General features: G+C 41.4%; 1 protein-coding gene across 4 annotated transcripts; it reads right to left on the bottom strand.

Annotated features, from left to right (window-relative positions):
* Positions 1-1,961: 1,961 nt before the first annotated feature.
* Positions 1,962-25,135, bottom strand: LOC115154931 (CTD nuclear envelope phosphatase 1A). Of its 4 annotated transcripts, none has more exons than XM_029701651.1 (8): positions 25,018-25,135; positions 24,612-24,790; positions 14,514-14,580; positions 13,212-13,330; positions 13,011-13,082; positions 10,476-10,586; positions 10,096-10,207; positions 1,962-3,140 (listed from the first exon to the last, which is right to left on the bottom strand). In XM_029701651.1, exons 2-8 carry the CDS (start codon positions 24,714-24,716, stop codon positions 2,854-2,856), a joined length of 873 nt encoding a protein of 290 aa, XP_029557511.1. In that variant the 5' UTR covers positions 24,717-24,790; positions 25,018-25,135; the 3' UTR covers positions 1,962-2,853. The 4 variants fall into 4 exon arrangements, with proteins under 4 accessions (XP_029557511.1, XP_029557510.1, XP_029557509.1 ...); XM_029701650.1 differs by having other exon boundaries at positions 24,612-24,843; XM_029701652.1 differs by adding an exon at positions 3,270-3,354 and having other exon boundaries at positions 2,975-3,140; positions 24,612-25,135.
* Positions 25,136-26,500: the final 1,365 nt, after the last annotated feature.

Consider the following 26,500-nt stretch of genomic DNA (forward strand, 5'->3'; position numbering starts at 1 on the left):
TGAGGACAGCAGACTGGGATAGGGAGAGATTGAATATGTCCGTACACACTCCAGCCAGCTGGTCTGCGCATGCGCTGAGGATGCGGCTAGGGATGCCGTCAGCCTTGCAAGGGTTAACACGCTTAAATGTCTTACTCATATCGGCCACAGAGAAGGCGAGCCCACAGTCCTAGGTAGCAGGCCGCGTCGGTGGCACTGTGTTATCCTCAAAGCGGGCGAAGGTGTTTAGCTTGCCCAGAAACAAGACGGTGTCTGCAACTTGGCTGGTTTTCCCTTTGTAGTCCGTGATTGTCTGTCACATACGTCTCGTGTTTGAGCCGTTGAATTGCGACTCCACTGTGTGTCTGTATTGACGTTTTACACTGTTTATCAGCCATATTCCCAGTCACCTTGCCTTGGTTAAATGCAGTGGTTCGCACTTTCAGTTTTGCACGAATGCTGACATCTATCCAGTTTCTGGTCAAGGTAGGTTTTAATAGTCACAATGGGTACAACATCCCTTACACTTCCTGATAAAACTCAGTCACCGTATTCGTCGATGTTATTCTCAGAGGCTACCTGGAACATATCCCAGTCCGTGTGAACAAAACAATCTTGAAGCGTGGATTCCGATTGGTCAAACTAGCATTGAATAGACCTTAGCACGGGTACTTCCTGAGTTTCAGCCTATAGGAAGGGAGGAGCAAAATGGTGTCGTGATCAGATTTGCCAAAGGGAGGGCAGGGGAGGGCCTTGTAGGCATTTCGAAAAGCTGAGTAGCAGTGGTATAAATGTGTTCTCAGAGCGAGTGCTACAGTCAATGTGTTGGTAGAACTTCGGTAGCGTTTTCCTCAAATTTTCTTTGTTAAAATCCCCAGATACAATAAATGCGTCCTCAGGATATGTGGTTTCCAGTTTGCTTAAAGTCCAGTGAAGTTCTTTGAGGGCCATCGTGGTATCGGCTTGAGGGAGAATATACACGGCTGTGACTATAACCGAAGGGAATTCTCTTGGCAGGCAATACGGTCGGCATTTGAATGTGAGGTATTCTAGGTTGGGTAGACAAAAGGTCTTGAGTGTCTGTGTTATCACAATCACACCTTGAGTGGTTAATCATGAAACATACACCCCCACCTTTCTTCTTCCCGGAGAGTTCTTTATTCCTGTCTGCGCAATATACTGAGAACCCAGATGGCTGTATGGACAAAGACAGTATATCCTGAGAAAGCCATGTTTCCGTGAAACAGAGTATGTTACAATCCCTGATGTCTCTCGAAGGAGATTCTCGCCCTGAGCTCGTCTACTTTATTATCCAGAGACTGAACATTAGCGAGTAATATACTCAGAAGCGGTGGATGGTGTGCACGCCTCCTGAGTCGGACTAGAAGTTCACTCCGAATTCCACTTCTCTGCTGGCAGTGTTTTGGATCAGCCTCTGGAATCAGTTCAATTGCCCTGGGGGGGTACGAACAAAGGATCCAATTCAAAAGTTGTATTTCCGGTCATAAAGCTGGTGAGTTACCGCCACTCTGATATCAAAAAGTTATTTACGGCTGTATGTAGTAACACAAAAAATGTCCTGGGCTCCAGGGTTTCCACTAGATAAGTCAGATTCCACAAGCAAAGTAAAAAATTGGCTAACAAATTAGCTTTTTGGTGTTCATTTAAAGGTTAGGTGTAAGGTTTGCAGTGTGGTTAAGGTTTGTTTTAAAATAAAATGTTAAGATAAATTGCAGGGTTTAACCATAATTCTGACTTTGTGTTAACTAGTGACAACCGTCCCTGTTAGACCAGAGAACCTTGGGACCTGTATTATTGTACCAGTAGTCACTTACAAGAAAATACTCTCCATTAAATAATAAAAGATGGCTCTGAATTTAGTTTGAGATTCACCATGGAATGCAGCAAGTTAAGGTCACAAAATAAAAGCAGTAATAGAATAATCTACATGAGACAATCATGATCTAAAAGTCAGTAAAGAAGAGGAGTATGATGCCTAGCATTTTATTGGAAACACTGATAGATGTGATTTTGAGCGACACAGAAACCCAACCAAGGCCTTAGCGTACATTGTTCAATGAGCTGGGATGTTGGGGTTACATTGAAGGAAATGTGATAATGTGTGCACGGTTGAAAGTGAATGGGTGTAAATCAGGCTTTAAAAAGTACAAGGAACAAAACGTGCTCATGAATAGAATGCTTTTTGAAAAATCAAAAAGAAAACCCACCTTTGCTCTGTGGATGGAGAAGTCTTCTCTATCGACTAAACGTTCAAGTAATTTTCTGTTATTTCTGTAAATCTCTGAATAGAACAAATTATTTAAGAGTAAAAAAATATTCTCAACAAAGGGAGAAAATAACTCATTACTTAACCACCCTGTTGACCCCTCAGTAAAAATCCACATCCCAATAATTGAAAGATATTCCCAACCTGGCCTGACCCAGTCCATCTCTAACCACTGAGTAAATATTCAGTTCTATTTAGGCTTGTTGATCAGTTATCTATTAGTTGTTCCTTAATCTGAACTTTAATTCCAGAACCAAACTATTAAAAAGTACCCTTACCTGAGAAGGTAGATGATAAACGGAAAAGATTAACAGACATGTTGAGAAAGAATGATAGACTGGGTATAGTAGTGGAGAGAGAGTTGAGTTCTAGGGGCATAAACTATAATAAGATGGGATGGGAAATCAGAAATGACTGGTTTCTTTAGTCTCATATCATCAGTATTTCCATAGTCAACAGTTAAAAAGATTTCATAATTTATCTAAAAAAAAAGAAAATGTAACTAATGCAAGTCGACTCTCACAAATTTACACAAACACTCGACATGAACTCCCAGAATCCAAGGACTGTAAGGCAAGAGTTTCCATTCAGAAAAAAAAACCTTGCCCTCTCCACTTTGTTTTCCTTATACGTAGCGCCCCCCCCCTCTGTATTTGTGGCCCCCAGTCTTTGTCCTCCCTCTTCTTAAAAAGGGTCACACCATGGAGATTGAGAGATGTGGGCAGAGCAGAGAAAGGGGTCGTGCAAACCAGGAGAAAGGGCATTCTAAAAAGAGAGGAAGTGGAGGTGCTGATACTAGCTCTGATGGACGAATCCCCTTGGCCGACGCCGATGGATGTTTCGACTGAGGACGGATCGGACATCTGAGGTGAACCTGAGATTGAGAGGAAGAGGGAAAGATAAAGAAACATGACTATGGAAAAATCAACATACTGATAAGTTATGATGAGAGGCATCTCTAATCTTGGCAGCTCATCACAGGTGTAACATCTTTGAGACATACCTAAGTGCGTCTAGCATGGGTAGCAGGTTAAGTAGAGCTGTATCACTTGGGTCACTGAACCACGATTTGATGGGTATTGCATTGTCTGTGAGGCGAACACAAATGTTTGACAAGAGGGTACGGAAACAGGCCAGATCCATGACAGAACTGTTACAACCCAATAGCCCCTTCTGTATAAGCAATCCAATGAAAACGGCACTTGGCATCTACCTAAACTTAGTTTGAAATAAATAGCCAAATACACTTAACATATAATCCTGTGAGTTGTACAGGTAACTGACAGAATAAAAGGAAACAAACAAAGTGTCTTAATAGGGCGTGGACCACCACGAGCCGCCAGAACAGCATCAATATGCCTTGGCATAGATTCTACAAGAGTCTGGAACTCTATTGGATGGATGTGATGCCATTCTTCCATGAGAAATTCCATAATTTGGTGTTTCATTTATGGTGGTGGAAAATGCTGTCTCAGGTGCCGCTTATGGAGTGATTTCAGTGCCAGCAGAAATGATATTTGAATCCCATATTGAATTTGCTTTAGGATATTGAATATCTAACTCAATTACCTCATATCCCTGCACACCAACTCAGTTCTGGTACCCTTTGTATATACCAAAGCTATCGTTACTCATTGTGAATCAATTATTACTTTAATTACCTGTTTTACTTTATTATTTCTCTATTTTCTTTCTCTGCATTGTTGGAAGGGCCCGTAAATAAACATTTCACTTAGTCCACACCTGTTTACGAAGTATGCGACATAGAATTTATGAATTGAACTTGTATTTCATGATTTGAAACTGAATTTAATGAATATTGTATTGTTTTAAAATGCAGTTTGAATATTCTAACCCAATATTTACATATTCAGTTTCAATATGGTAGATATTGCATTAATTGTCTGTATCAAGTTTAAACTATAATTTCAAGTTTAAGTTTCAAATAGCATATTCAACTTCTCGGATTCAGTTTTCAAATTCAACCAGAGAACATCCTGGTACTTTGCCAGCCAGGAAAAGTAGAGGTGAACAGAACAGAATCAAATGCTCTGTGGTAAACTGAAGCTTCTGACTGTTTCTGAAGCCAATGTGGTATGTTTCATTTATTTTCTTCCTATGAATTTGGCTCTAGCATTTGAACCGTTTTGGCTATAAACTATTATGACCCCATTCCTGAAAGCAAAGACTCTGTGGAACATGGACGTTCCCCTTTACGATGATCACAGGCTGCACAGAACACATTGGAAGGGTGTCACAATAATGCGCAATTTGACCCCCATTAAGAACATAGTTGAATGGCCCTGTCGTAGCCCTTCTAAAGGATAGCCTTTTCACTCCCTATTTAAAAGCTTGCTCGTGACTGACTGGGTTCGAACCAGGTCTCCTACATGTCACAAGACTATGTTAGCCCACTTAGCTAAAACCTATAGGAATAAGTTCAGGAAGTTAATGTAAAGGACAACCTGCTTCTTGCTTAACGAGTACTGCTTTCCCCCCCGACTCAGCTCATACAGTACCAAGATTAAACTCAGGACTTCTGCCTCAAAAACACACGACCGCCCTCCTGAAGCATTCCCACCAATTGTGCTATTAAAAAAGGCCTTCAATTGTGCAAGGGGCGACCCTTCATGCTGAGGATCGAGTTCCACAAATCCCCATCTGCTACACTCATAGAAGTCTTCAAGATCCAGCAAGGTTACGCATCAAAACAGTGTGGTTTGGTGATACATGCTAATATGATGAGCAACCTGAAGACGTGTTAGTTTCAAGTCTCCGGTAAGGGTAACGTGACCGTTAGCTTGCCGAGATAAAGCCTAGGCATTGGTCCTGTGACTTGGTCAGGTCTATTCAAGGTGGTTAAGGGGGGGGGGGGGGGGGCGGGTGTAGCATGTGGTTTTGGTGACCACGCTTGCGTGATGAGTAACTTGTCGGAGACCTGAAAAGTTGCATTGTCTGGCGCACAGGAGACCTGGGTTAGAACCTCATTAGTCAAACTAACAGCTCTTCAGGTCTCAGGCAAGGTTGCTCATCACCAAACCAACTCTGTTGCATTCATTAAATGGAGTGCACAGATCCTTCTGCTTGCCACTGAAAGTGTTGTGCATTAGGCCTGATTTCGAACACAGGCAGTTATATTGATGCCGTGATCTCAAATAATAGCTTGTCGCCAAAATTAAATCAACATGCCATATTGGCTTCAGAAAACGGCAGAAACTTCTGTTGTTTCCCCACAGAGAGCATTTGATTCTATCTGTTCTCCTCTACCTTTCCTGGCAGGCAAAGTACCAGGATGTTGGTTTGGTTTTAACCTCCCTGGGCAAGGTGGGACGTTTGCGTCCCACCCTAGTCAACAGGCAGTGGAATCGCGTGGCGCGAAATACAAATACCTCAAAAATGCTATAACTTGAATTTCTCAAACATATGACTATTTTACACCATTTTAAAAGACAAGACTCTCGTAAATCTAACCACATTGTCCGATTTCAAAAAGGCTTTACAGCGAATGCAAAACATTAGATTATGTCAGGAGTACCCTGCCAAAAATAATCACAGCGCCATTTTCAAAGCAAGCATATGTCACAAAAACCAAAACCACAGCTAAATGCAGCACTAACCTTTGATGATCTTCATCAGATGACACTCCTAGGACATTATGTTATACAATACATGCATGTTTGTTCAATCAAGTTCATATTTATATCAAAAACCAGCTTTTTACATTAGCATGTGATGTTCAGAACTAGCATACCCACCGCAAACTTCCGGTGAATTTACTAAATTACTCACGATTATCGTTCACTAGATACAGAACTCCTTTATGCAATCACAGTGTCAGATTTTAAAATAGCTTTTCGGTGAAAGCACATTTTGCAATATTCTGAGTAGATAGCCCGGCCATCACGGCTAGCTAATTTGACACCCACCAAGTTTGGCCCTCACCAAACTCAGATTTACTATAAAGAAAAATTGGATTACCTTTGCTGTTCTTCGTCAGAATCCACTCCCAGGACGTCTACTTCAACAACAAATGTTGTTTTGGTTCGAAATAATCCATAGTTATATTGAAATAGCTTAGTTTTCTTTGTGCGTTCAGGTCAGTATCCGAAGGGTGACGCGCGAGCGCATTTCGTGACAAATTTCAAAATATTCCATTACCATACTTCGAAGCATGTCAAACGCTGTTTTAAAATCAATTTATGCGATTTTTCTCGTAAAATAGCGATAATATTCCAACCGGGCGACGTTGTAGTCATTCAAAGAGAGAAATAAAAACATGGAGAATTCACATGAACGCGCATCTCCAGTGTCACTGTTCTCAGCCTGACCACTCACAAAATCTCCTGCTGTTTTTCGCCCAGAGACTGGAGAGACGTCATTCCACTTTCTGGCGCCTTCTGAGAGCCAATGGAAGCCTTAGAAAATGTCACGTTACAGCAGAGATGCTGTATTTTTGATAGAGATGCCACAGAAGGAGAACAAATTGTCAGACAGGGCACTTCCTGTATGGAATCTTCTCAGATTTTGGCCTGCCATATGAGTTCTGTTATACTCACAGACACCATTCAAACAGTTTTAGAAACTTTTGTGTGTTCTATCCAAATCTACTAATTATATGCATATTCTCTGGGCAAGAGTAGTAACCAGTTTAAGTCGGGTACGTTTTTTTATCCGGCCGTGCAAATACTGCCCCCTAGCCCCAACAGGTTAAATAAATTAGAATTTAGAGAAATGAATTTGAAAACTGAATCTCAGAGGTTGAACATATGAAACTTTGATACACCTGAATTTATACTTAGTAAACTTGATACAGACAATGAATGCAATATACCATATTGAAACATCATATATATCAGTTTGAATATTCAATGAAATTTTACAACTGAAAGCAATATTCATTCAATTCAGTTTCAAATCATGAATGTGGAAGGACCACCAGAGGGCAGGCTGGGCTCACGGATAGTAGCCCAACAAGGCATGTGAGACCAGGTAACCAGAGTCAATTAAGCACAGTTGACGGTACTAATGAGATATTCTCTTTCCCCTACAAGAGAGAGGATGGAACCAGCAAGAAGGGAGGAAGATAAACTATCTTTGGAGAATGGCTACGGAGAGAGAGGTGCTATCCATGAAGAGCCATTAAGACGGTGATGAATATGTGATTGTTGTTATAGTTTGAAGATAATCGTAATGTGATCCTGTGTCATCTAAAGAAGATGTATGTTGTTCCTTTGGAGATTCTCATTGACTGTGTTGGAGTGTTTGTATTGTCAGAAATCCCTCAATAGAGAACTGTGTTGAATCAAGAAAACCTACTCTGGACTCGTTTATTCCACCTTTCCACTTTAGAGTGACACCAAATGACTTGGTCCGCTCACATGAAATACAAGTTCAATTTATGAATTCAATGATTACACGTGTGCTTTGAATTCAATATCCTAATACAAATTCAAAATTATGAAATTCAAAAACAATCTCTGTTGGTACTGAAATCACTCCATAGCTGCTCCAGAATCTCCCATACTGTTCAGATGTGTTGACTGAGGCACACACACACTGTTTAAATACCTTATGCTCCTTTGAGACCACTCTCAAAGTCACTGAGATCTCTTCTTCAAGCCATGTTATCCAAAATGATGCGCAACTGGGCATTGTTATACATGACCTTAAGCTAGAGTCCTGCATGGGTCAGTTTTTTTGGAGCCTGACCCGCCCTGGGCACATCAATTCCGAGCCAACCAATACCCGACATCGGGGAAGATCTCCTTCTGTAACCTGACCCACCCGCATTGCATTGTTCCCGAGATCCAATCCGTGACCCACCAAATAACATCAATTTATTTAAATAGTTTTTATGACTCCAGGCTATTCCCCTTCCATACATGAATTTGTCTGCATGTCTATCCAACATTTGGACAAAAAGAAACCATGCCATGAATTAATAACAATATCTTATTTTCCCAATACATTAACTCAAATCACTTTTGGAAAAAAAAAAAAAACCTTTCTAATTAGCTTTCTTACCTAATGAAAGCCTATAGCCGGCATAACAAAACCTTTACATTCGATATTGTTTAGATCAAATATTTTAATTGAAACATACAATTCTGAGAATGGAATAGGCTATGGGCTGCAAAAATAGCCTACATTTATTTAGTAGGCTATCCTCAAACTTTTTCCAGCCGCACAGGTTGGAACATAATATGCCCTGAAAATGGTCTGATCTAAAGCCTGAATTAATAATTAACTGAATTATCGTAAACAAATACCTGCTTGCACTTTTTGCAGGCTGTGTATCCATCTAGGCGTAGGCTACGATGTCTGCCTCATTATTACAGAATGGAATTCGGAACAATGCAACACAAGCTCCTGGATTTGTAAAACGTTTCTTGATTGAAAAAATTTCCTACCCACAAAATATTTGTTCTGAACAGTGTGCCGACCCTCGGCTTAAAATGTTTTCATTCCACATGCCAGCAGATTTTTTTTTGCGGGTCGTCCGCGGGAAACTGTAGGTATCCGATCCGATGCAGGACTCTACCCTAAGCATGATGGGATGTTAATTGCTTAATTAAATGGAAAAATACACCCAAAACCACTAATTCCTATAATTTACATTGTTAAATAACACTAATGTTATAACAATATTTTTGGGGTGAACACATTTTGTTGTTATAATGCTCTCTATGGGATGGCTGGGCAACAGCATGTAAAGTAGCTAATTAGCTGTAAAAATCGCCTAAACAAACTGCACTATCAATATAGCTGTCTACAATCTCACCATGTTCAACGTATAGATCGATGTGCCTCGCAGAGTGGAGTCTGACATTCGCAACGGTCAAAGACCTAAAAGTCGTATTCCTATTAACGTCCAGTGTAGCGAGTGGCTTTATTGCAATGCTACGTGATACCGGCTGAATTTCTGCCTGCTTGAACGGCAACAGCTCAGATATACATGAAATGACCCTGGAAATCAATGGAACATCGCTCAGAGATGCACAAAAACAGTATAAGATTCAAAATGGGAAAATCGTTCCATTAACTCAGGAGCCGCGCCTTCTTTCAATATACTTTATATCCCTCGTTTACTCAAGTGTTTCCTTTATTTTGGCAGTTACCTGTACATGTGGTAGGGTTGGGCGGTATCCAGATTATCATACAATTTCTGTACCATACCGGGGTATACGGTATTAACGGAAGTGCACACAATTTAGGCAACAGGGATCTTGATCGAGAAAGGGATTGAACGTCTCTAGTCTGGGTACCAGTCTTTTTAGCTAACATTCCACTCCGTGTCATTGCCAAAGAGACTGGCGTTTCGGGCAATCTCAACATTCAATATGCAGCTTGATTTTGATGGACTGGTTTTGTCTGGACAAACAAAATATGGTTGCTTAACAACTGGATACCAATGTGTTCTGTGAAAGAAAAAAAGGGTTATAGTTCCAATATTTGGATAATCGTAATTGGATTATAGCTGTGAGGGTTATCGAATCATGATTAACTCTTCTGTTCTCCTCGAGCTCATTAATGATGAATGTTAATATTTGAACATGGCAGAAAGGCCAGTCTCTTTAGCAATGACTAGGAGTGGGAGGAGTGGAATGTTAGCTAAAGAGACTAGTACTCAGACTAGAATGACTTGATTTTTGACAACTACCCATTTAGCAAACAAAATGCAAAGCTGGAGCCCTGAGCTGGATATAATTTGACATAAATCATTATATGCATGGGGTGGAGCACACAGCCCCCAAGTGACTTATCTTTCTTAAATGGTATATCACCCAAGCCTAACATGTAGTCATTATAACATGGTAACAGCTGCTTACTAGGGTGGATGCGGTAGGCTCTAGGCGAGTTGTCCAGGATGACTACGCTAGATAGATCATTGTGCACCACAGAAAGATCTTTAAAATAGCTACCCAGCTCCAATGTACAGTGCTAAATAAAGAAATGAAAATTAGGAATAAAAGTTAGTTTTATATGTTGCAAAAGAGTGATAAGTCTAACTTTTACATAGAGAGAACCTTTAAATAATGACAGAGACAATCAGGGCCGGTTTCCTGGACACAGAATTTTTATTGAAAGTGCTTTTTAGGATAAGATGAGGCATAAATCTGTATCCGGGAAACCAGCCCTCAGAGTGTAAGACTCAGCAGAGTGCATAACTGTACAGAGCTGAAGTGAACCCGTCAGTGGGTTTGTTTACCTGTCTGTAGTATCTTCGTTTAAGGAAGTCTCTGTCTAGCTTGTCAGACACGGCTGAGCCATATATTTCCATACTGGCCGTGAAAACCACCAGCTCATACCACTGACTCACCTAAAAACATTGAGTTACATCTCACACAAACAGCTAAGAGATCCACCAAACAAACATGCACAAAATGATAAATGAAATAGATTAACTGTATAGTACACAACCCCAAAATGAAAATGTATTGATTGCTAGCTCAAAACACTTTATAAATACATTTGTCATCACTGTTGTCCAATTGCCCCTACCCTGACTGACAGTCCCCCTCATTCTATCACCAAGCACTCTACCCTGTCCAATCCCCCTCCAGCAGAGGCTTTAAATACACACACACCTTTCCCTAATCAGCGTGGTAAAACTGAGAAGACACTGTCTGTCATTGAGTTTTGAAGCATTCTACCTGACAAAGTCATGTTAGAATATTTCAGTTATCCTGTAAGAGCTTTTGTGGTGAACCCATTACAGTGTTTCAGATGCCAAGCTTATGGTCATGTTGCAGCAGTGTGTAGGAGGGAGATTCCGAGATGTGAGAAGTGTGCAGGAGGGCATGGGACAAAGGAATGTGTAGTATCGGTGAAAAAATAAAGTCAATTGTGGCGGTGCCCATGTTGCTGGGGATCAGAATTACCTGGTGCGAGAGAGACAAGTTGAGACTGCCAGGGTCAGAGTAGAACAGAAGGTGTCATATGCTGGAGGCAGTGAAGAGAGTAGAGCAGGGTTTCCCAAAGTCGGTCCTCGGGGGCCCAAGGGGTGCACGTTTTGGTTTTTGCTCTAGCACTACACAGCAGATTCAAATAATCATCAAGCTTTGATGATTTGAAATCAGCTGTGCAGGTGTTAGGGCAAATACCAAAACATGCACCCCTTGGGTTCCCGAGGACCGAGTTTGGGAAACACTGGAGTAAAGGATGATGGGTGAAGGGTGAGTACCAGGCCTTGGGCAATACAAAGTGATATGAATTTCTGCTTTGGTAAGGTTGGCTTCTTCACATTCATTGCCATGGTTATCAACTGTAGAAATAGAACGGAAATCACAGAAAACAGATGGTTGTGGTGGGAGCTGCAGAGAAGTACTTGGGTGTATAAGGTTTTACTGCAGAAGAGTTACAAGGTGTGTGGAACAAAATAGTACTGTCCTCCCAGGTTACTGGCCTGGTGTAAGATCAGTTAGTCAAAGTAGTGTAATGGGGTGGTGTTATCATTTTTAGGAAATAGTGGTATAGACGGTGTACAAAACACCTGCTCTATCCAAGACAGACTGACCAGGTGAAAGCTATGATCCCTTATTGATGTCACTTATTAAATCCACTTCAAATCAGTGTAGCAGACAGGTTAAAGACAGATTGTTCAGCCTTGAGACATGGATTGTTACTGTGTGCCATTCAGAGGGTGAATGGGCAAGACCAAATATTTAAGTGCGGGGTATGGTAGCAGGTGCCAAGCACACCAGTTTGAGTGTTTCAAGAACTGCAACGTTGCAGGGCTTTTCACACTCAACAGTTTCCCATGTGTATCAAGAATGGTCCACCTCCCAAAGGACACCCAGCCAACTTGACAACTGAGGGAAGGAAGCATTGGACATCAACATGAGCCAGCATCCCTGTGGAACGCTTTTGACACCTTGTAGAGTCAATGCTCCTACAAATTAAGCCTGTTCTGAGGTCAAAAGGGATGCAACTCGATATATTAGGAAGGTGTTCCTAATGTTTGGTACACTCAGTGTAGGGTTAGTTGGTCCTTTTTATTTTTGTATCACAAAATGTAACGTGATCGACTACACTCCCGCACAGTAGGTGGCAGCATGAACAAACAAAATGTGCAAACCACCATGATAACAAAGAAAAAAAAGCATCAGTGCCAGACCTTACCTTTTCAGTGTGTTTGTTACAACACACCTTCTCTTATAACCTTTCCTTTGTGTTTTGGATGCGTTTATTGATCACATAAGTTCTTGTTTATTGATTTGTATTCGAATTTGATTGAGAACATTTACTGTTACTAATTGATATGTTTACCATAACTTTATTTTACTCGTGTTTTAACCCATTGCTTAACTTTCACTCCTGTGATATTCCTTTGAAATGTTATGAGGTTTATGAGTACATTTATATGCATTTGTTTTACCATATATCAAATCACTGTCATGTATTTATTTTTTTTCCCCCAGTTAACCATCCTTTCACCGTAATTGTCCTAATATCCATTCATCCTTCAATATAATTTCATGATTTAAACTGCAATAATAAAACTGCCATCCTCCTCTCTGTATTTTAAATAGCACCACGACAATAGCCCCAACTCAAACGTCAAGATACAGTCCTTTATTCAAAGCACAACTCTAACCAGTTTTTGGCACCAAGAAACACTGCAGAGAGAATAAACAAGATGCTAACAAAAGTATTTAGCTGCTTGAAATCCTATAACCAAAGCTTATTTGAATAATGTTCATACTTGCTACTATATTGTACTTATTTGGATGTTGACACTTACCACTTCTAAGAAGAAGTCCACATGCGGTCTTTTATATACTAAAAACCTGACAGGATATTTGTCGATTAACACCTTCACGGGAGAGAAAGAGAATATGAAAAGAGAACAGGTAAGGTTAGGCATGTGAGTCAGTCTGGCGTGTGTTAACAAGGTGACAGCACGACGCTAATTAAATCAGACAGTGACCATATAGGCCAATACCTTTAGGATGAAGTCTGGTGGAGTGCCTGGTTTCACTTTGGGTCTCACCACCCCATCATGGTGGGAGTGGATTAGGGTCTCGTCAAGGTCCAGCACCAGAATCTTCCTCTTGACTGCATCTGATGAGCAGGAGCCCAAGTCCAATCACAGTCAATACCACAGAGAAAAACTAAACAAGTAACCTCTCATTTTTCAATTTCAAAGCCATAGATCTCTGGTCTCTAGCCTGGTCCCAGATCTGTTTGTTAAGTCATACCAATAACTCCTACTGTCATAGCCTGGTCCAAGTTTGTTTGTTCTGTCGCTTGCAACCCTTACATTCAATGTCATGACAACGACAATAATAGTTTAGACATAGACATTTACAAAAAAAATACAAGAACATGTTGCAGTACGATACAATACGCAAAAAAAAATATATACATTTATCAATAATGGCTGTTGATGCCGAAAAGGCTTTCAACTGTCTTGAATGGTCTTTCCTATAAAAAATATATTTTTTAAACTCTGCAAGCCTTCAACTTTCCAGCTGAAATAAATGTCATAAAATACACAAATAATACATTATCTGAAATTGCTTAAGAAAGGGGAACAAGACAGATGTATTCTCTCCTCTCCTGTTTGCACTGACAATTGCAGAAAGAATTAGACAGGACCCAAAACGTAACAGCTATCAGTATTGGTAAACATGAATATAATCTAAACTTATTTGCTGATCTCCTGATATACCTGACCAATATTGAAAACTCAATGCTTCCCTTGGTAAAAAATATTTTCAGAATAATTCAATCTCAGGATATAAAATGTACATGTAAAAAAAACTGAAATAATGGCAACAGGTAAAATAAAAAGAATAACTCATGATCTACGGCAATCCTTCAGGTGGACCACAAAAAAATATAAAATACTTAGGATGCTTAATAACTGACAAAACAACAAATATAAAAAGATACCTTTATCCCATTACTCAACAATATGAAAACAGACCTAATTAAAATGGAACAATCTTCCCATGAATCTGATAGGTAGAATAAACCTCTTCAGAATGGCATGGCTCCCAAAATGTATATATTTTTTTATTCTCGGTAATGCCAATTACCCCACCGAAGACATTCTTTAAAAAAAGTATACTCTGCCATAAGTCTTTATATGGTTTTAACCTCTGACTTGGAATTCTATCAACTCACCACCCCAGGCTTTTTACTTGAGACATATGTTTGAATGCACTACAGGCCTCCCGAGAGGCGGAGCGGTCTAAGGCACCCTTTGACCTTTTAGACACTATAGTGACAGGATACTTACTGAGTGCGTTTCTGGACACAGGCGACAGAGGATACGTGTCATAACGCACTGTTTGGTACTGGATTATCTGCAGAGGTAGAGATGAGCAACTGGTCACAATTGATAAACTGAAATGTCAAATTACCAAAACTTAACTAGTCCAAAATATTTTTGGGATAAACACAATAGGCCATTTGTTAAATACATTGTGGAGAAATACCAGCGTGCTGGAGTATTTAAAAAATATTTTTGTTGTTGTTCTCCATTCACTTGGAACTAGGCCTCGATCAGTTGTGTGAACTGAACAACCCTCTGATGGGTTCCAGACAGATGTCTATAAAGTAAAGAAGTCATTTCTGTAGGTGTCAGTGTATAATGACAGTCAGATAGTTGTGGGTACAGTACTAGTGATGCGCAGGTTGACTCAACCCGCAGTTATATCAGAGGGTGCGGCTGGTTTTAGGGTCATGAAATATTGGGTGGATGAAGGGCGGGTGGGTGGCAGGCGGTTTGAATAGAGAGAAAATAATTCATAAAAAATGCCTACATGTATAATTCTAGTGCAAGTTGTATCTATAGGCGACATGGAAGTTTTTCTTTCATAATTTTTATCCGCCGTTAGCCTATAGCCTTAGCCTAAGCTTTAGGGCCTAACTGTAGCACGCCAAATACACGCCAATTGACAAATGCATTTGGGAACTTGGGCAGAAAAAGCGAACGTCGATAAAGTGAGGCAAAAACATTGCCGTTCATTCAATAAGAGAAGTTAAAAATAAATAGAAGTGAAACCCAGAAAAGTAGTCAGTTTGGGAAAGATTTGGTAAAGTGGTACGAGACGATGACTCGTGTGATGATCGTGAGGTGCTAAAAAATGAGTCACAAAATGGGGACTTAAATGGCACATCAAGGGAACTGAACTGTTCCAGCCTAGTCTCATAAACTAGACGTGTCATAGTAAATGTAAATCCAGGACTCAAATTAGTAAGATGTGTTACGTTTGGTATGGTTACATAAGACAGGTTACTTAATGCAAAAACAAAAAAGTAGGGCGATTGGTCGAGGTGGATGGGTGGACGTATAACTCGAACGTCTAGAAACCCAAAGGTTGTGGTTTCAAATCTCATGGACAACTTCAGCATTTTAGCTCATTAACCTCTCTGGGCCAGTGGGACGCTTGCGTCCCACCTACTCAACAGCCAGTGTAATCCCGTGGCGCGATATTCAAATACCTTAGAAATGCTATTACTTCAATTTCAATGACTATTTTACACCATTTTAAAGACAAGACTCTCGTTAATCTAACCACACTGTCCAATTTCAAAAAGGCTTTACAACGAAAGCAAAACATTAGATTATGTCAGCAGAGTACCCAGCCAGAAATAATCAGACACCCATTTTTCAAGCTAGCATATAATGTCACATAAACCCAAACCACAGCTAAATGCAGCACTAACCTTTGATGATCTTCATCAGATGACAATCCTAGGACATTATCTTATACAATACATGCATGTTTTGTTCAATCAAGTTCATATTTATATCAAAAACCAGCTTTTTACATTAGCATGTGACTAGCATGTGACTAGCATTCCCACCGAACACTTCCGGTGAATTTACTAAATTACTCACGATAAACGTTCACAAAAAACAAATGATTTTAAGAATTATAGATACAGAACTCCTTTATGCACTCGCTATGTCCGATTTTAAAATAGCTTTTCGGTGAAAGCACATTTTGCAATATTCTGAGTAGATAGCCCGGCCATCACAGGCTAGCTATTTTGACACCCACCAAGTGTGGTACTCACCAAACTCTGATTTACTATTAGAAAAGTTTGATTACCTATGCTGTTCTTCGTCAGAATGCACTCCCAGGACTTCTACTTCAATAACAAATGTTGGTTTGGTTCCAAATAATCCATAGTTATATCCAAATAGTGGCGTTTTGTTCGTGCGTTCAAGACACTATCCGAAGGGTAAAGAAGGGTGACGCGCCCGACGCGTTTCGTGACAAAAAATGTCAAAATATTCCATCACCGTACTTCGAAGCATGTCAAACGCTGTTTAAAATCATTTTTTATGCTATTTTTCTCGTAAAAAAGCGATAATATTCCAACCGGGAGTCGTTGTTTTCGTTCAAAGAGAGAGAAAGTAAACATGGTGTCGGCTCGTGCACGCGCCTCCAGTCTCATTGTCCTCAGATCGACCACTTACCAAATGCGCTAATGTTTTTCAGTCATGGCCTGCAAAGCCACCATTCATCGTTCTGGCGCCTTCTGAGAGCCTATGGGAGCGTTAGAAAACGTCACGTTATGCCAGAGATCCCCTGTTTTGGTTAGAGATGATCAAGAAGGCCAAGAAAAAGTCAGAGAGAGCGCTTCCTGTTTGGAATCTTCTCAGGTTTTGGCCTGCCAAATGGAGTTCTGTTATACTCAGACACCATTCAAACAGTTTTAGAAACTTTAGGGAGTTTTCTATCCAAATCAAACAATTATATGCATATTCTAGTTACTGGGCAGGAGCAGTAACCAGATTAAATCGGGTACGTTTTTTATCCGGCCGTGGAAATACTGCCCCCTATCCCCAACAGGTTAAGAACTTTGCAACTACTTACTACTTTTTAGCAACTACTTAGCATGTTAGCTAAACCTTCACCTAAACCTAACATTAACCCCTAGCCTAGCTAGCGTTAGCTACGTCACTAATGTTAGCCACCTAACTAACGTTAGCAAAAACAAACTGGAATTTGTAACTTATTGTACAAATTACAATTGGTAACATACTTTTGTGTATGTGGCCACTCCAAATTAGTGGATTCTTCCATTTCAGCCACACACGTTGCTGACAGGTGTAGAAAATTGAGCACACAGCCGTGCAATCTCCATAGACAACCATTGGCAGTAGAATAGCCTTACAGAAGAGCTCAGTGACATTCAACGTGGCACTGTCATAGGATGCCACCTTTCCAACAAGTCAGTCCGTCAAATTCATGCCCTGCTAGAGCTGCCCCGGTCAATTTTATGTGCTGTTGTTGTGAAGTGGAAACGTCTAAGAGCAACAACGGCTCAACCGTGAAGTGGTAGGCCACACAAGCTAACAGAACAGGACCGCCAAGTGCTGAATCGTGTAGTGCATAAAAATGATCTGTCCTCGGTTGCAACACTCACTACCAAGTTCCAAACCGCCTCTGAAAGCAACGTCAGCAAAATAAGTTAGTATGGGACTTCATGAAATAGATATCCATGGCCAAGCAGCCTAAAATCACTATGGGCAATGCCAAGCGTCGGCTGGAGTGGTGTAAAGCTTACCGACATTGGACTCTGGAGCAGTGGAAACGATCTCTGGAGTGATGAATCACACTCCTCATCTGGCAGTCTGACTGACTAATCTGGGTTTGGCGGATGCCAGGAGAACGCTACCTGCCCCAATACATAGTTTCAACCGTAAAGTTTGGTAGAAAAGGAATAATGGTCTGGGGCTGTTTTTCCATGGTTGGGGCTAGGCCCCTTAGTTCCAGTGAAGGGAAATCTTAATGCTAAAGAATACAATGACATTCTAGACAATTCTGTGCTTCCAACATCGTGGCAACAGTTTGGGGAAAGCCCTTTCCTGTTTCAGCATGACAATGCCCCCGTGCACAAACGAGGTCCATACATAAATGGTTTGTCGAGATGGGTTTGGAAGAACTTACCTGGCCTGCACAGAGCCCGGACCTTAACCCCGTCGAACACCTTGGGGATGAATTGGAACGCCGACTGCGAGCCAGGCCTAATTGCCCAACCTCACTAATGCTCTTGTGGCTCAATGGAAGCAAGTCCCTGCAGCAATGTTCCAATATCAAGTGAAAAGCCTTCCCAGACGAGTTGGGACTGTTATAGCAGCAAACTCCATATTAATGCCAATGATTTTGGAATTAGCTGTTCGACGAGCAGGTGTCCACATACCTTTGGTCACCTAGTGTATCATACAAAATGGATGATGGACATCCACAAATGAATAAATACCATACGAAATGTAACATATTATACTAATTGGAGTGTCCCGGATTTACAGTGAGGGAAAAAAGTATTTGATCCCTTGCTGATTTTGTACGTTTGCCCACTGACAAAGAAATTAGTCTAATTTTAAATGGTAGGTTTATTTGAACAGTGAGAGACAGAATAACAAAAAAATCCAGAAAAACACATGTCAGAATTGTTATAAATTGATTTGCATTTTAATGAGGGAAATAAGTATTTGACCCCCTCTCAAATCAGAAAGATTTCTGGCTCCCAGGTGTCTTTTATACAGGTAACGAGCTGAGATTAGGAGCACACTCTTAAAGGGAGTGCTCCTAATCTCAGCTTGTTACCTGTATAAAAAGACACCTGTCCACAGAAGCAATCAGATTCCAAACTCTCCACCATGGCCAAGACCAAAGAGCTCTCCAAGGATGTCAGGGACAGGATTGTAGACCTACACAAGGCTGGAATGGGCAACAAGACCATCGCCAAGCAGCTTGGTGAGAAGGTGACAACATTTGGTGCGATTATTCGCAAATGGAAGAAACACAAAAGAACTGTCAATCTCCCTCGGCCTGGGGTTCCATGCAAGATCTCACCTCGGAGTTGCAATGACCATGAGAACAGTGAGGAATCAGCCCAGAACTACACGGGAGGATCTTGTCAATGATCTCAAGGCAGCTGGGACCATAGTCACCAAGAAAACAATTGGTAACACACTACACCGTGAAGGACTGAAATCCTGCAGCGCCCGCAAGGTCCCCCTGCTCAAGAAAGCACATATACATGCCCATCTGAAGTTTGCCAATGAACATCTGAATGATTCAGAGGACAACTGGGTGAAAGTGTTGTGGTCAGATGAGACCAAAATGGAGCTCTTTGGCATCAACTCAACTCACCGTGTTTGGAGGAGGAGGAATGCTGCCTATGACCCCAAGAACACCATCCCCACCGTCAAACATGGAGGTGGAAACATTATGCTTTGGGGGTGTTTTTCTGCTAAGAGGACAGGACAACTTCACCGCATCAAAGGGACGATGGATGGGGCCATGTACCGTCAAATCTTGGGTGAGAACCTCCTTCCCTCAGCCAGGGAATTGAAAATGGGTCGTGGATGGGTATTCCAGTATGACAATGACCCAAAACACACGGCCAAGGCAACAAAGGATTGGCTCAAGAAGAAGCACATTAAGGTCATGGAGTGGCCTAGCCAGTCTCCAAACCAGTCTCCGAATTTAATGTTAATTTCTTTACCATAAGCAGCATCCAATATCGTTTTAGAGAATTTGGCAGTACATCCAACCGGCCTCACAACTACGGACCACGTGTAACCACGCCAGCACAAGACCTCCACATCCGGCTTCTTCACCTGCGGGATCGTCTGAGACCAGCCACCCAAACAGCTGATGAAACTGTGGGTTTGCACAATCTTAGAATTTCTGCACAAACTCTCAGGGAAGCTAATCTGCATGCTAGTCGTCCTTACCAGGGTCTTGACCTGACCGCAGTTTGGCGTCGTAAACCGACTTCAGTGGGCAAATGCTCACCTTCAATGGCTACTGGCATGCTGGAGAAGTGTGCTCTTCATGGATAAATCCCGGTTTCAACTGTACATGGCAGACATCATGTATGGCGTTGTGTGGGTGAGCGGTTTGCTGTTGTCAACATTGTGAACAGAGTTGCCCCATGGTAGAGGTGGGGTTACGGTATGGGCAGGCATAAGCTACAGACAATGAACACAACTGCATTTTATCGATAGCAATTTGAATGCACAGAGATACCGTGACGAGATCCTGAGGCTCGTTATCATGCCATTAATTCACCGCCATCACCTCATGTTTCAGCATGATAACGCATGGCCATGTCGCAAGGATCTGAACACAATTCCTGGAAGCTGAAAACATCCCAGTTCTTCCATGGCTTGCATACTCACTAGACATGTCGCTACCCACTGAGCATGTTTGGGATGCTCTGGATCAACATGTACAACAGTGCGTTCCAGTTCCCGCCAATATCCAGCAACTTCGCACAGCTATTGAAGATGAGTGGGAAACCATTTCACAGGCCTCAATCAACAGCCTTATCAACTCTATGCAAAGGAGATATGTCACGCTGCATGAGGCAAATGGTCACAATACTGACTGGTTTTCTGATCCACGCCCCTACCTTTTCTTTTAAGGTATCTGTGACCAACAGATGCATGTCTGTATTCCCAGACATGTGAAATCCATAGATTAAGGCCTAATGAATTCATTTGAATTGACTGATTTCCTTATATGAACTGTAACTCAGTAAAAATGTTGAAATTGTTGCATGTTAAATTTATAATTATGTTCATTGTAGATTGAAGCATTCGTTCTGATGATTTATGACATTCTGGCGAGCAAAAGCTTATTTAGACTTCTAGGGCAACAAGTAGACCAACAGAAGAGAATCTGCATGTATCTAATTATAGACAAGTTGACTAACAAAACGTCAAATTATAAGCATAAACATATGCCCATCTAAAAATTAATTAGGCCCTAATCTATGGATTTCACATGACTGGGAATGCAGATATGCATCTGTTGGTCACAGAAACCTATATAAAAAAAAAGAACAGAAAACCAGTCGGTATCTGGTGTGGCCACCATTTGCCTCATGCAGCGCAACATCTCCTTTGCATAGAGGTCATAAGGCTGTTGATTGTGGCCTGTGGAATGCTGTCCCACTCCTCTTCAATGGCTGTGCAAAGTTGCTAGATCATTTTTCTATATACACACACTACCATTCAAAAGTTTGGGGTCACTTAGAAATGTCGTGTTTTTGAAAGAAAAGCAAGTTTTTTGGTCCATTAAAATAACATGAAATTGATCAGAAATACAGTGTAGACATTGTTAATGTTGTAAATGACTATTGTAGCTGGAAACTGCTGATTTTTTATGGAATATCTACACAGGCGTACAGAGGCCCATTATCAGCAAACATCACTCCTGTGTTCCAATGGCACGCTGTGTTAGCTAATCCAAGTTTATCATTTTAAAAGGCTAATTGATCATTAGAAAACCCTTTTGCAACTATGTTAGCACAGCTGAAAACTGTTGATCTGATTAAAGCAATAAAACTGGCCTTCTTTAGACGAGTTGAGTATCTGGAGCATCAGCATTTGTGGGTTTGGCCAGACGGAAAGTACTTTCTTTGAAACTCGTCAGTATATTCTTGTTCTGAGAAATGAAGGCTATTCCATGCGAGAAATTGCCAAGAAACTGAAGATCTTGTAAACGCTGTGTACTACTCCCTTCACAGAACAGCACAAACTGGCTCTAAACAGAATCAAAAGAGGAGTGAGAGGCCCTGGTGCACAACTGAGCAAGAGGACAAGTACATTAGTGTCTCTAGTTTGAGAAACAGACGCTTCACAAGTCCTCAATTGGCAGCTTCATTAAATAGTACCCGCAAAACACAAGTCTCAACAGCGAAGAGGCAACTCCGGGATGCTGGCCATATACATATATATTTTTTTGACCTATATTTAAACTACCCTTTCCCAGATTTTATTTATTGATTTATTTATTTTTCACCTTTATTTAACCAGGTAGGCTAGTTGAGAACAAGTTCTCATTTGCAACTGCGACCTGGCCAAGATAAAGCAAAGCAGTTCGACACACAACACAGAGTAACACATGGAATAAACAAACATACAGTCAATAATACAGTCGAAAAAAGGCTCTATACTTTATGTGCAAATGAGGTAGGAAAAGGGAGGTAAGGCAATAAATAGGCCATGGTGGCAAAGTAATTACAATATAGCAATTAAAACACGAATGGTAGATGTTCAGAAGAGGAATGTGCAAGTAGAGATACTGGGGTACAAAGGAGCAAGAAAATAAATACAGTATGGGGATGAGGTAGTTGGATGGGCTATTTACAGATGGGCTATGTACAGGTGCAGTGATCTGTGAGCTGCTCTGACAGCTGGTGCTTAAAGCTAGTGAGGGAGATATGAGCCTCCAGCTTCAGTGATTTTTGCAGTTCGTTCCAGTCATTGGCAGCAGAGAACTGGAAGGAAAGGCAGCCAAAGGAAGAATTGGATTTGGGGGTGACCAGTGAGATATACCTTCTGGAGCGCGTGCTACGGGTGGGTGCTGCTATGGTGACCAGTGAGCTGAGATAAGGTGGGGCTTTACCTAGCAAAGACTTATAGATGACCTGGAGCCAGTGGGTTTGGCGACGAGTATGACGCGAGGGCCAGCCAACGAGAGCATACAGGTCGCAGTGGTGGGTAGTATATGGGGCTTTGGTGACAAAACGGATGGCACTGTGATAGAATGTATCCAATTTGTTGAGTAGCATGTTGGGAGGCTATTTTGTAAATGACATTGCCGAAGTCAATCGGTAGGATGGTCAGTTTTAACGAGGGTATGTTTGGCAGCATGAGGGAAGAATGCTTTGTTGTGAAATAGGAAGCTGATTCTAGATTTAATTTTGGATTGGATATGCTTAATGTGAGTCTGGAAGGAGAGTTTACAGTCTAACCAGACACCTAGGTATTTGTAGTTGTCCACATATTCTAAGTCAGAACCGTCCAGTATAGTGATGCTGGATGGGCGGGCAGCAGTCGGTTGAATAGCATGCATTTAGTTTTACTTGCATTTAAGAGCGGTTGGAGGACATGGAAGGAGAGTTGTATGGCTTTGAAGCTCGTCTGGAGGTTAGTTAACACAGTGTCTAAAGAAGGGCCAAAAGTATACAGAATGGTGTCGTCTGCGTAGAGGTGGATCAGAGAATCACCAGCAGCAAGAGCGACATCATTGATGTATACAGAGAAGAGTCAGCCCGAGAATTGAACCCTGTGGCACCCCCATAGAGACTGCCAGAGGTCCGGACAACAGGCCCTCCGATTTGACACACTGAACTCTATCAGAGAAGTAGTTGGTGAACCAGGCGAGGCAGTCATTTGAGAAACCAAGGCTGTTGAGTCTGCCGATAAGAATATGGTGATTGACAGAGTCGAAAGCCTTGGCCAGGTCGATGAATACGGCTGCACAGTAATGTCTCTTATCAATGGCGGTTATGATATCGTTTAGGACCTTGAGCATGGCTGAGGTGCACCCATGACCAGCTCTGAAACCAAATTGCATAGCGGAAAAGGTACAGTGGGATTTAAAATGGTTGGTAATCTGTTTGTTAACTTGGCTTTCGAAGACCTTAGAAAGGCAAGGTAGGACAGATATTGGTCTGTAGCAGTTTGGGTCTAGAGTGTCTCCCCCTTTGAAGAGGGGGATGACCGCGGCAGCTTTCCAATCTTTGGGAATCTCAGACGATACAAAAGAGAGGTTTAACAGGCTAGTAATAGGGGTTGCAACAATTATGTTACTTTTATTTTCTACTAATCCATTTTTTTTTACTTAACTTCTTAAAGCATTGTTGGTTAAGGGCTTGTAAGTAAACATTTCACTGTAAGGTCTACACCTGTTGTATTCAGCGCATGTGACAAATACAATTTGTCAACTGAACGTTCCCTCAACTTGGGACATCTGTGGAATTGTGTTGTGTGAAAAAAACTGCACATTTTGGAGTGGCCATTTATTGTCCCCAGCACAAGGTGCACCTGTGTAATGATCATGCTGTTTAATCAACTTCTTAATATCCCACACTGTTAGGTGGATGAATTATCTTGGCAAGGGAGAAATGCTCACTAACAGGGTTGTATACAAATTTGTGCACAAATTGAGAGAAATAAGCTTTTTGTGTGTATGGAAAATTTCAGAGACATTGTATTTAAGCTCATGAAACAATTTAAATGTTGCGTTTTGCTAAGTGTAGTAGGACATGTTAAGACAAACCGTATTGATTACACCTGTTGACAGTTTTCCTCGAGGTCTTTGAAATGTCAATTACCAAGATTTAATTTGTAATCAAATAGCACAGTGAAGTACCATTCAGACCTTTTAATAGATAGATTGGCGTGTGTGAGAGCTTCCGATTAACTGTCTGTCAAGAGCATTGGAAAGTCCAAATGGGCCGTGTGTATATTAGTTTATCCAGCTTCCAATATCACTTATCCAAGTGATATTAATTAGGGGAAATACCTTAGCAGGGGCCACAATTATTACACTTTTAGTTCTAGAAAACTCACCGTCCGTAAATACTTCCTGAGGATGTACAGAATAAACCCCCATATTCTAGATGTAACTTCGACGAAAGTGTGAATGCCAAGAAAGCGGTGACGGGTCTTCAGCATGGTACAACCCGAGCGACTCCAGTTGAGTCGGGACCCCAGCCTCTTCCTTCCCGAACCTGCAGGTCGAGTAGACACTGGCCAATGGCAATCGTGTGCTCAGTTCAAATCTCACTTTCGCCACACTCCACTGAAAATGAATGAAAAAAGTAACCTACACGCAAAACCGTCATTAAATACGAAAGCGAGAAATCCAGACGAATAACATTCACTGGTTCTCGGTCACTACCTAGCCCTCGCAAGCTAGACGTTCATTAAAGTGTGAAAAGATGTCTTTATGAAATGCAAACAATGCCCTTCTAACCTTGCTTAGTTTCGTTGATAAATAAGTTGGTTTACGAAATATGGCAAAAGTCCCAACTAGACACCGTCAACACAACTTTCAAACAAATCAGGAAATGGACAGAGTGCCGCCATAAGTGTGTCGCTGTCACTTCCGTAGAGAAAAACATGCGCTCCTTTCAAATACTTTCCTCCCGCGAAATAGTCACACCCAGGCCGCAGGTACTGACCTCAATATGGTTAAGACCAGCATTGACCAACAGGCAGGTCATTAGAAATACACTACTGCATTGTAATATACTGTAATCTATTATGAAGCGCAATCAATGACCGTGGTGGATAAAATAATGCCAGACAGAACTATTTTGTTACACCCAGTTCAGACAACCGCTAGGCTGCAGTGCTGTTCTAAAACGGCTCCAGTCCAGACAAACGTCTGCAGTGTTAGTTGGGACCATAAAATTAGGAATTAGAATACTAGAATGGCCATGAACCTTACTAAGATTGTCCAAATGTCAGCCACGTTGGCCAGGGAGTTGGTCTTACCCATGATGAAATGTTTTACACACACATAAAGCCTCATTGGACACCAGGTCCCCACATTTCCTACACCGAATTCATTGATGATAAGACTTAGACAAGTTGTAAATGCAAGAAGTACTCATATGTTATTATATAATAGCGCTCACAGCTTTCCAAGAAAACAAAATCCGAGACATTTATGGTCTGTTTGCATATATTTTAGAGGCTATTTAAATCAAATCACATTTTGTCACATGCGCCGAATACATCAGGTGTACAGTAGACCTTGCAGTGAAATGCTTACTTACAAGCCCTAACCAACAATGCAGTTAAGAAAAATAAGTGTTAAGTAAAAAATAAAAATTATTAAAGAGCAACGGTAAAATAACAGTAGCGAGGCTATATACAGGGAGTACCGGTACAGAGTCAATTTGCAGGGGGGGGGGGGGGGGGGGACGACGACGACTTGGCGCTCTGTTACCGCTTGCTGTGCGGTAGCAGAGAGAACAGTCTATGACTATAGTGGCTGGAGTCTTTGACAACTTTTAAGGCCTTCCTCTGACACCGCCTGGTATAGAAGTTCTGGATGGCAGGAAGCTTGGCCCCAGTGGGCAGGGATGCAGCGATGGGTGGGCTTGGAAGGGCATAGCCACTGGGTGAGCCAGGCCCAGCCAATCAGAATGAGTTTTCCCCCACAAAAAAGGCTATATATTACAGACATAAATACTTCTGTTTTATCAGCTGTCTGGGTGGATCAAAAAAGGTGAAGAAGTTGGATGTGGTCTGCGGTTGTAAGAATGGTTGGACATACTGCCAAATTCCCCAAAATGACGGAGGTGGCTTATGGTAGAGAAATTAACATTAAATTCTCTGGCAACAGCTGTCACGGTTGTCAAAAGGAGAGGACCAAGGTGCAGCGTTTGTGTAGTTCCACATTTTATTTACTCTGTGAAACTATGCAATACATCAAAAAACTGATTAGA

This window comes from Salmo trutta, chromosome 19 (genome assembly GCF_901001165.1).
Source record: "Salmo trutta chromosome 19, fSalTru1.1, whole genome shotgun sequence".
Lineage (NCBI taxonomy): Eukaryota > Metazoa > Chordata > Actinopteri > Salmoniformes > Salmonidae > Salmo > Salmo trutta.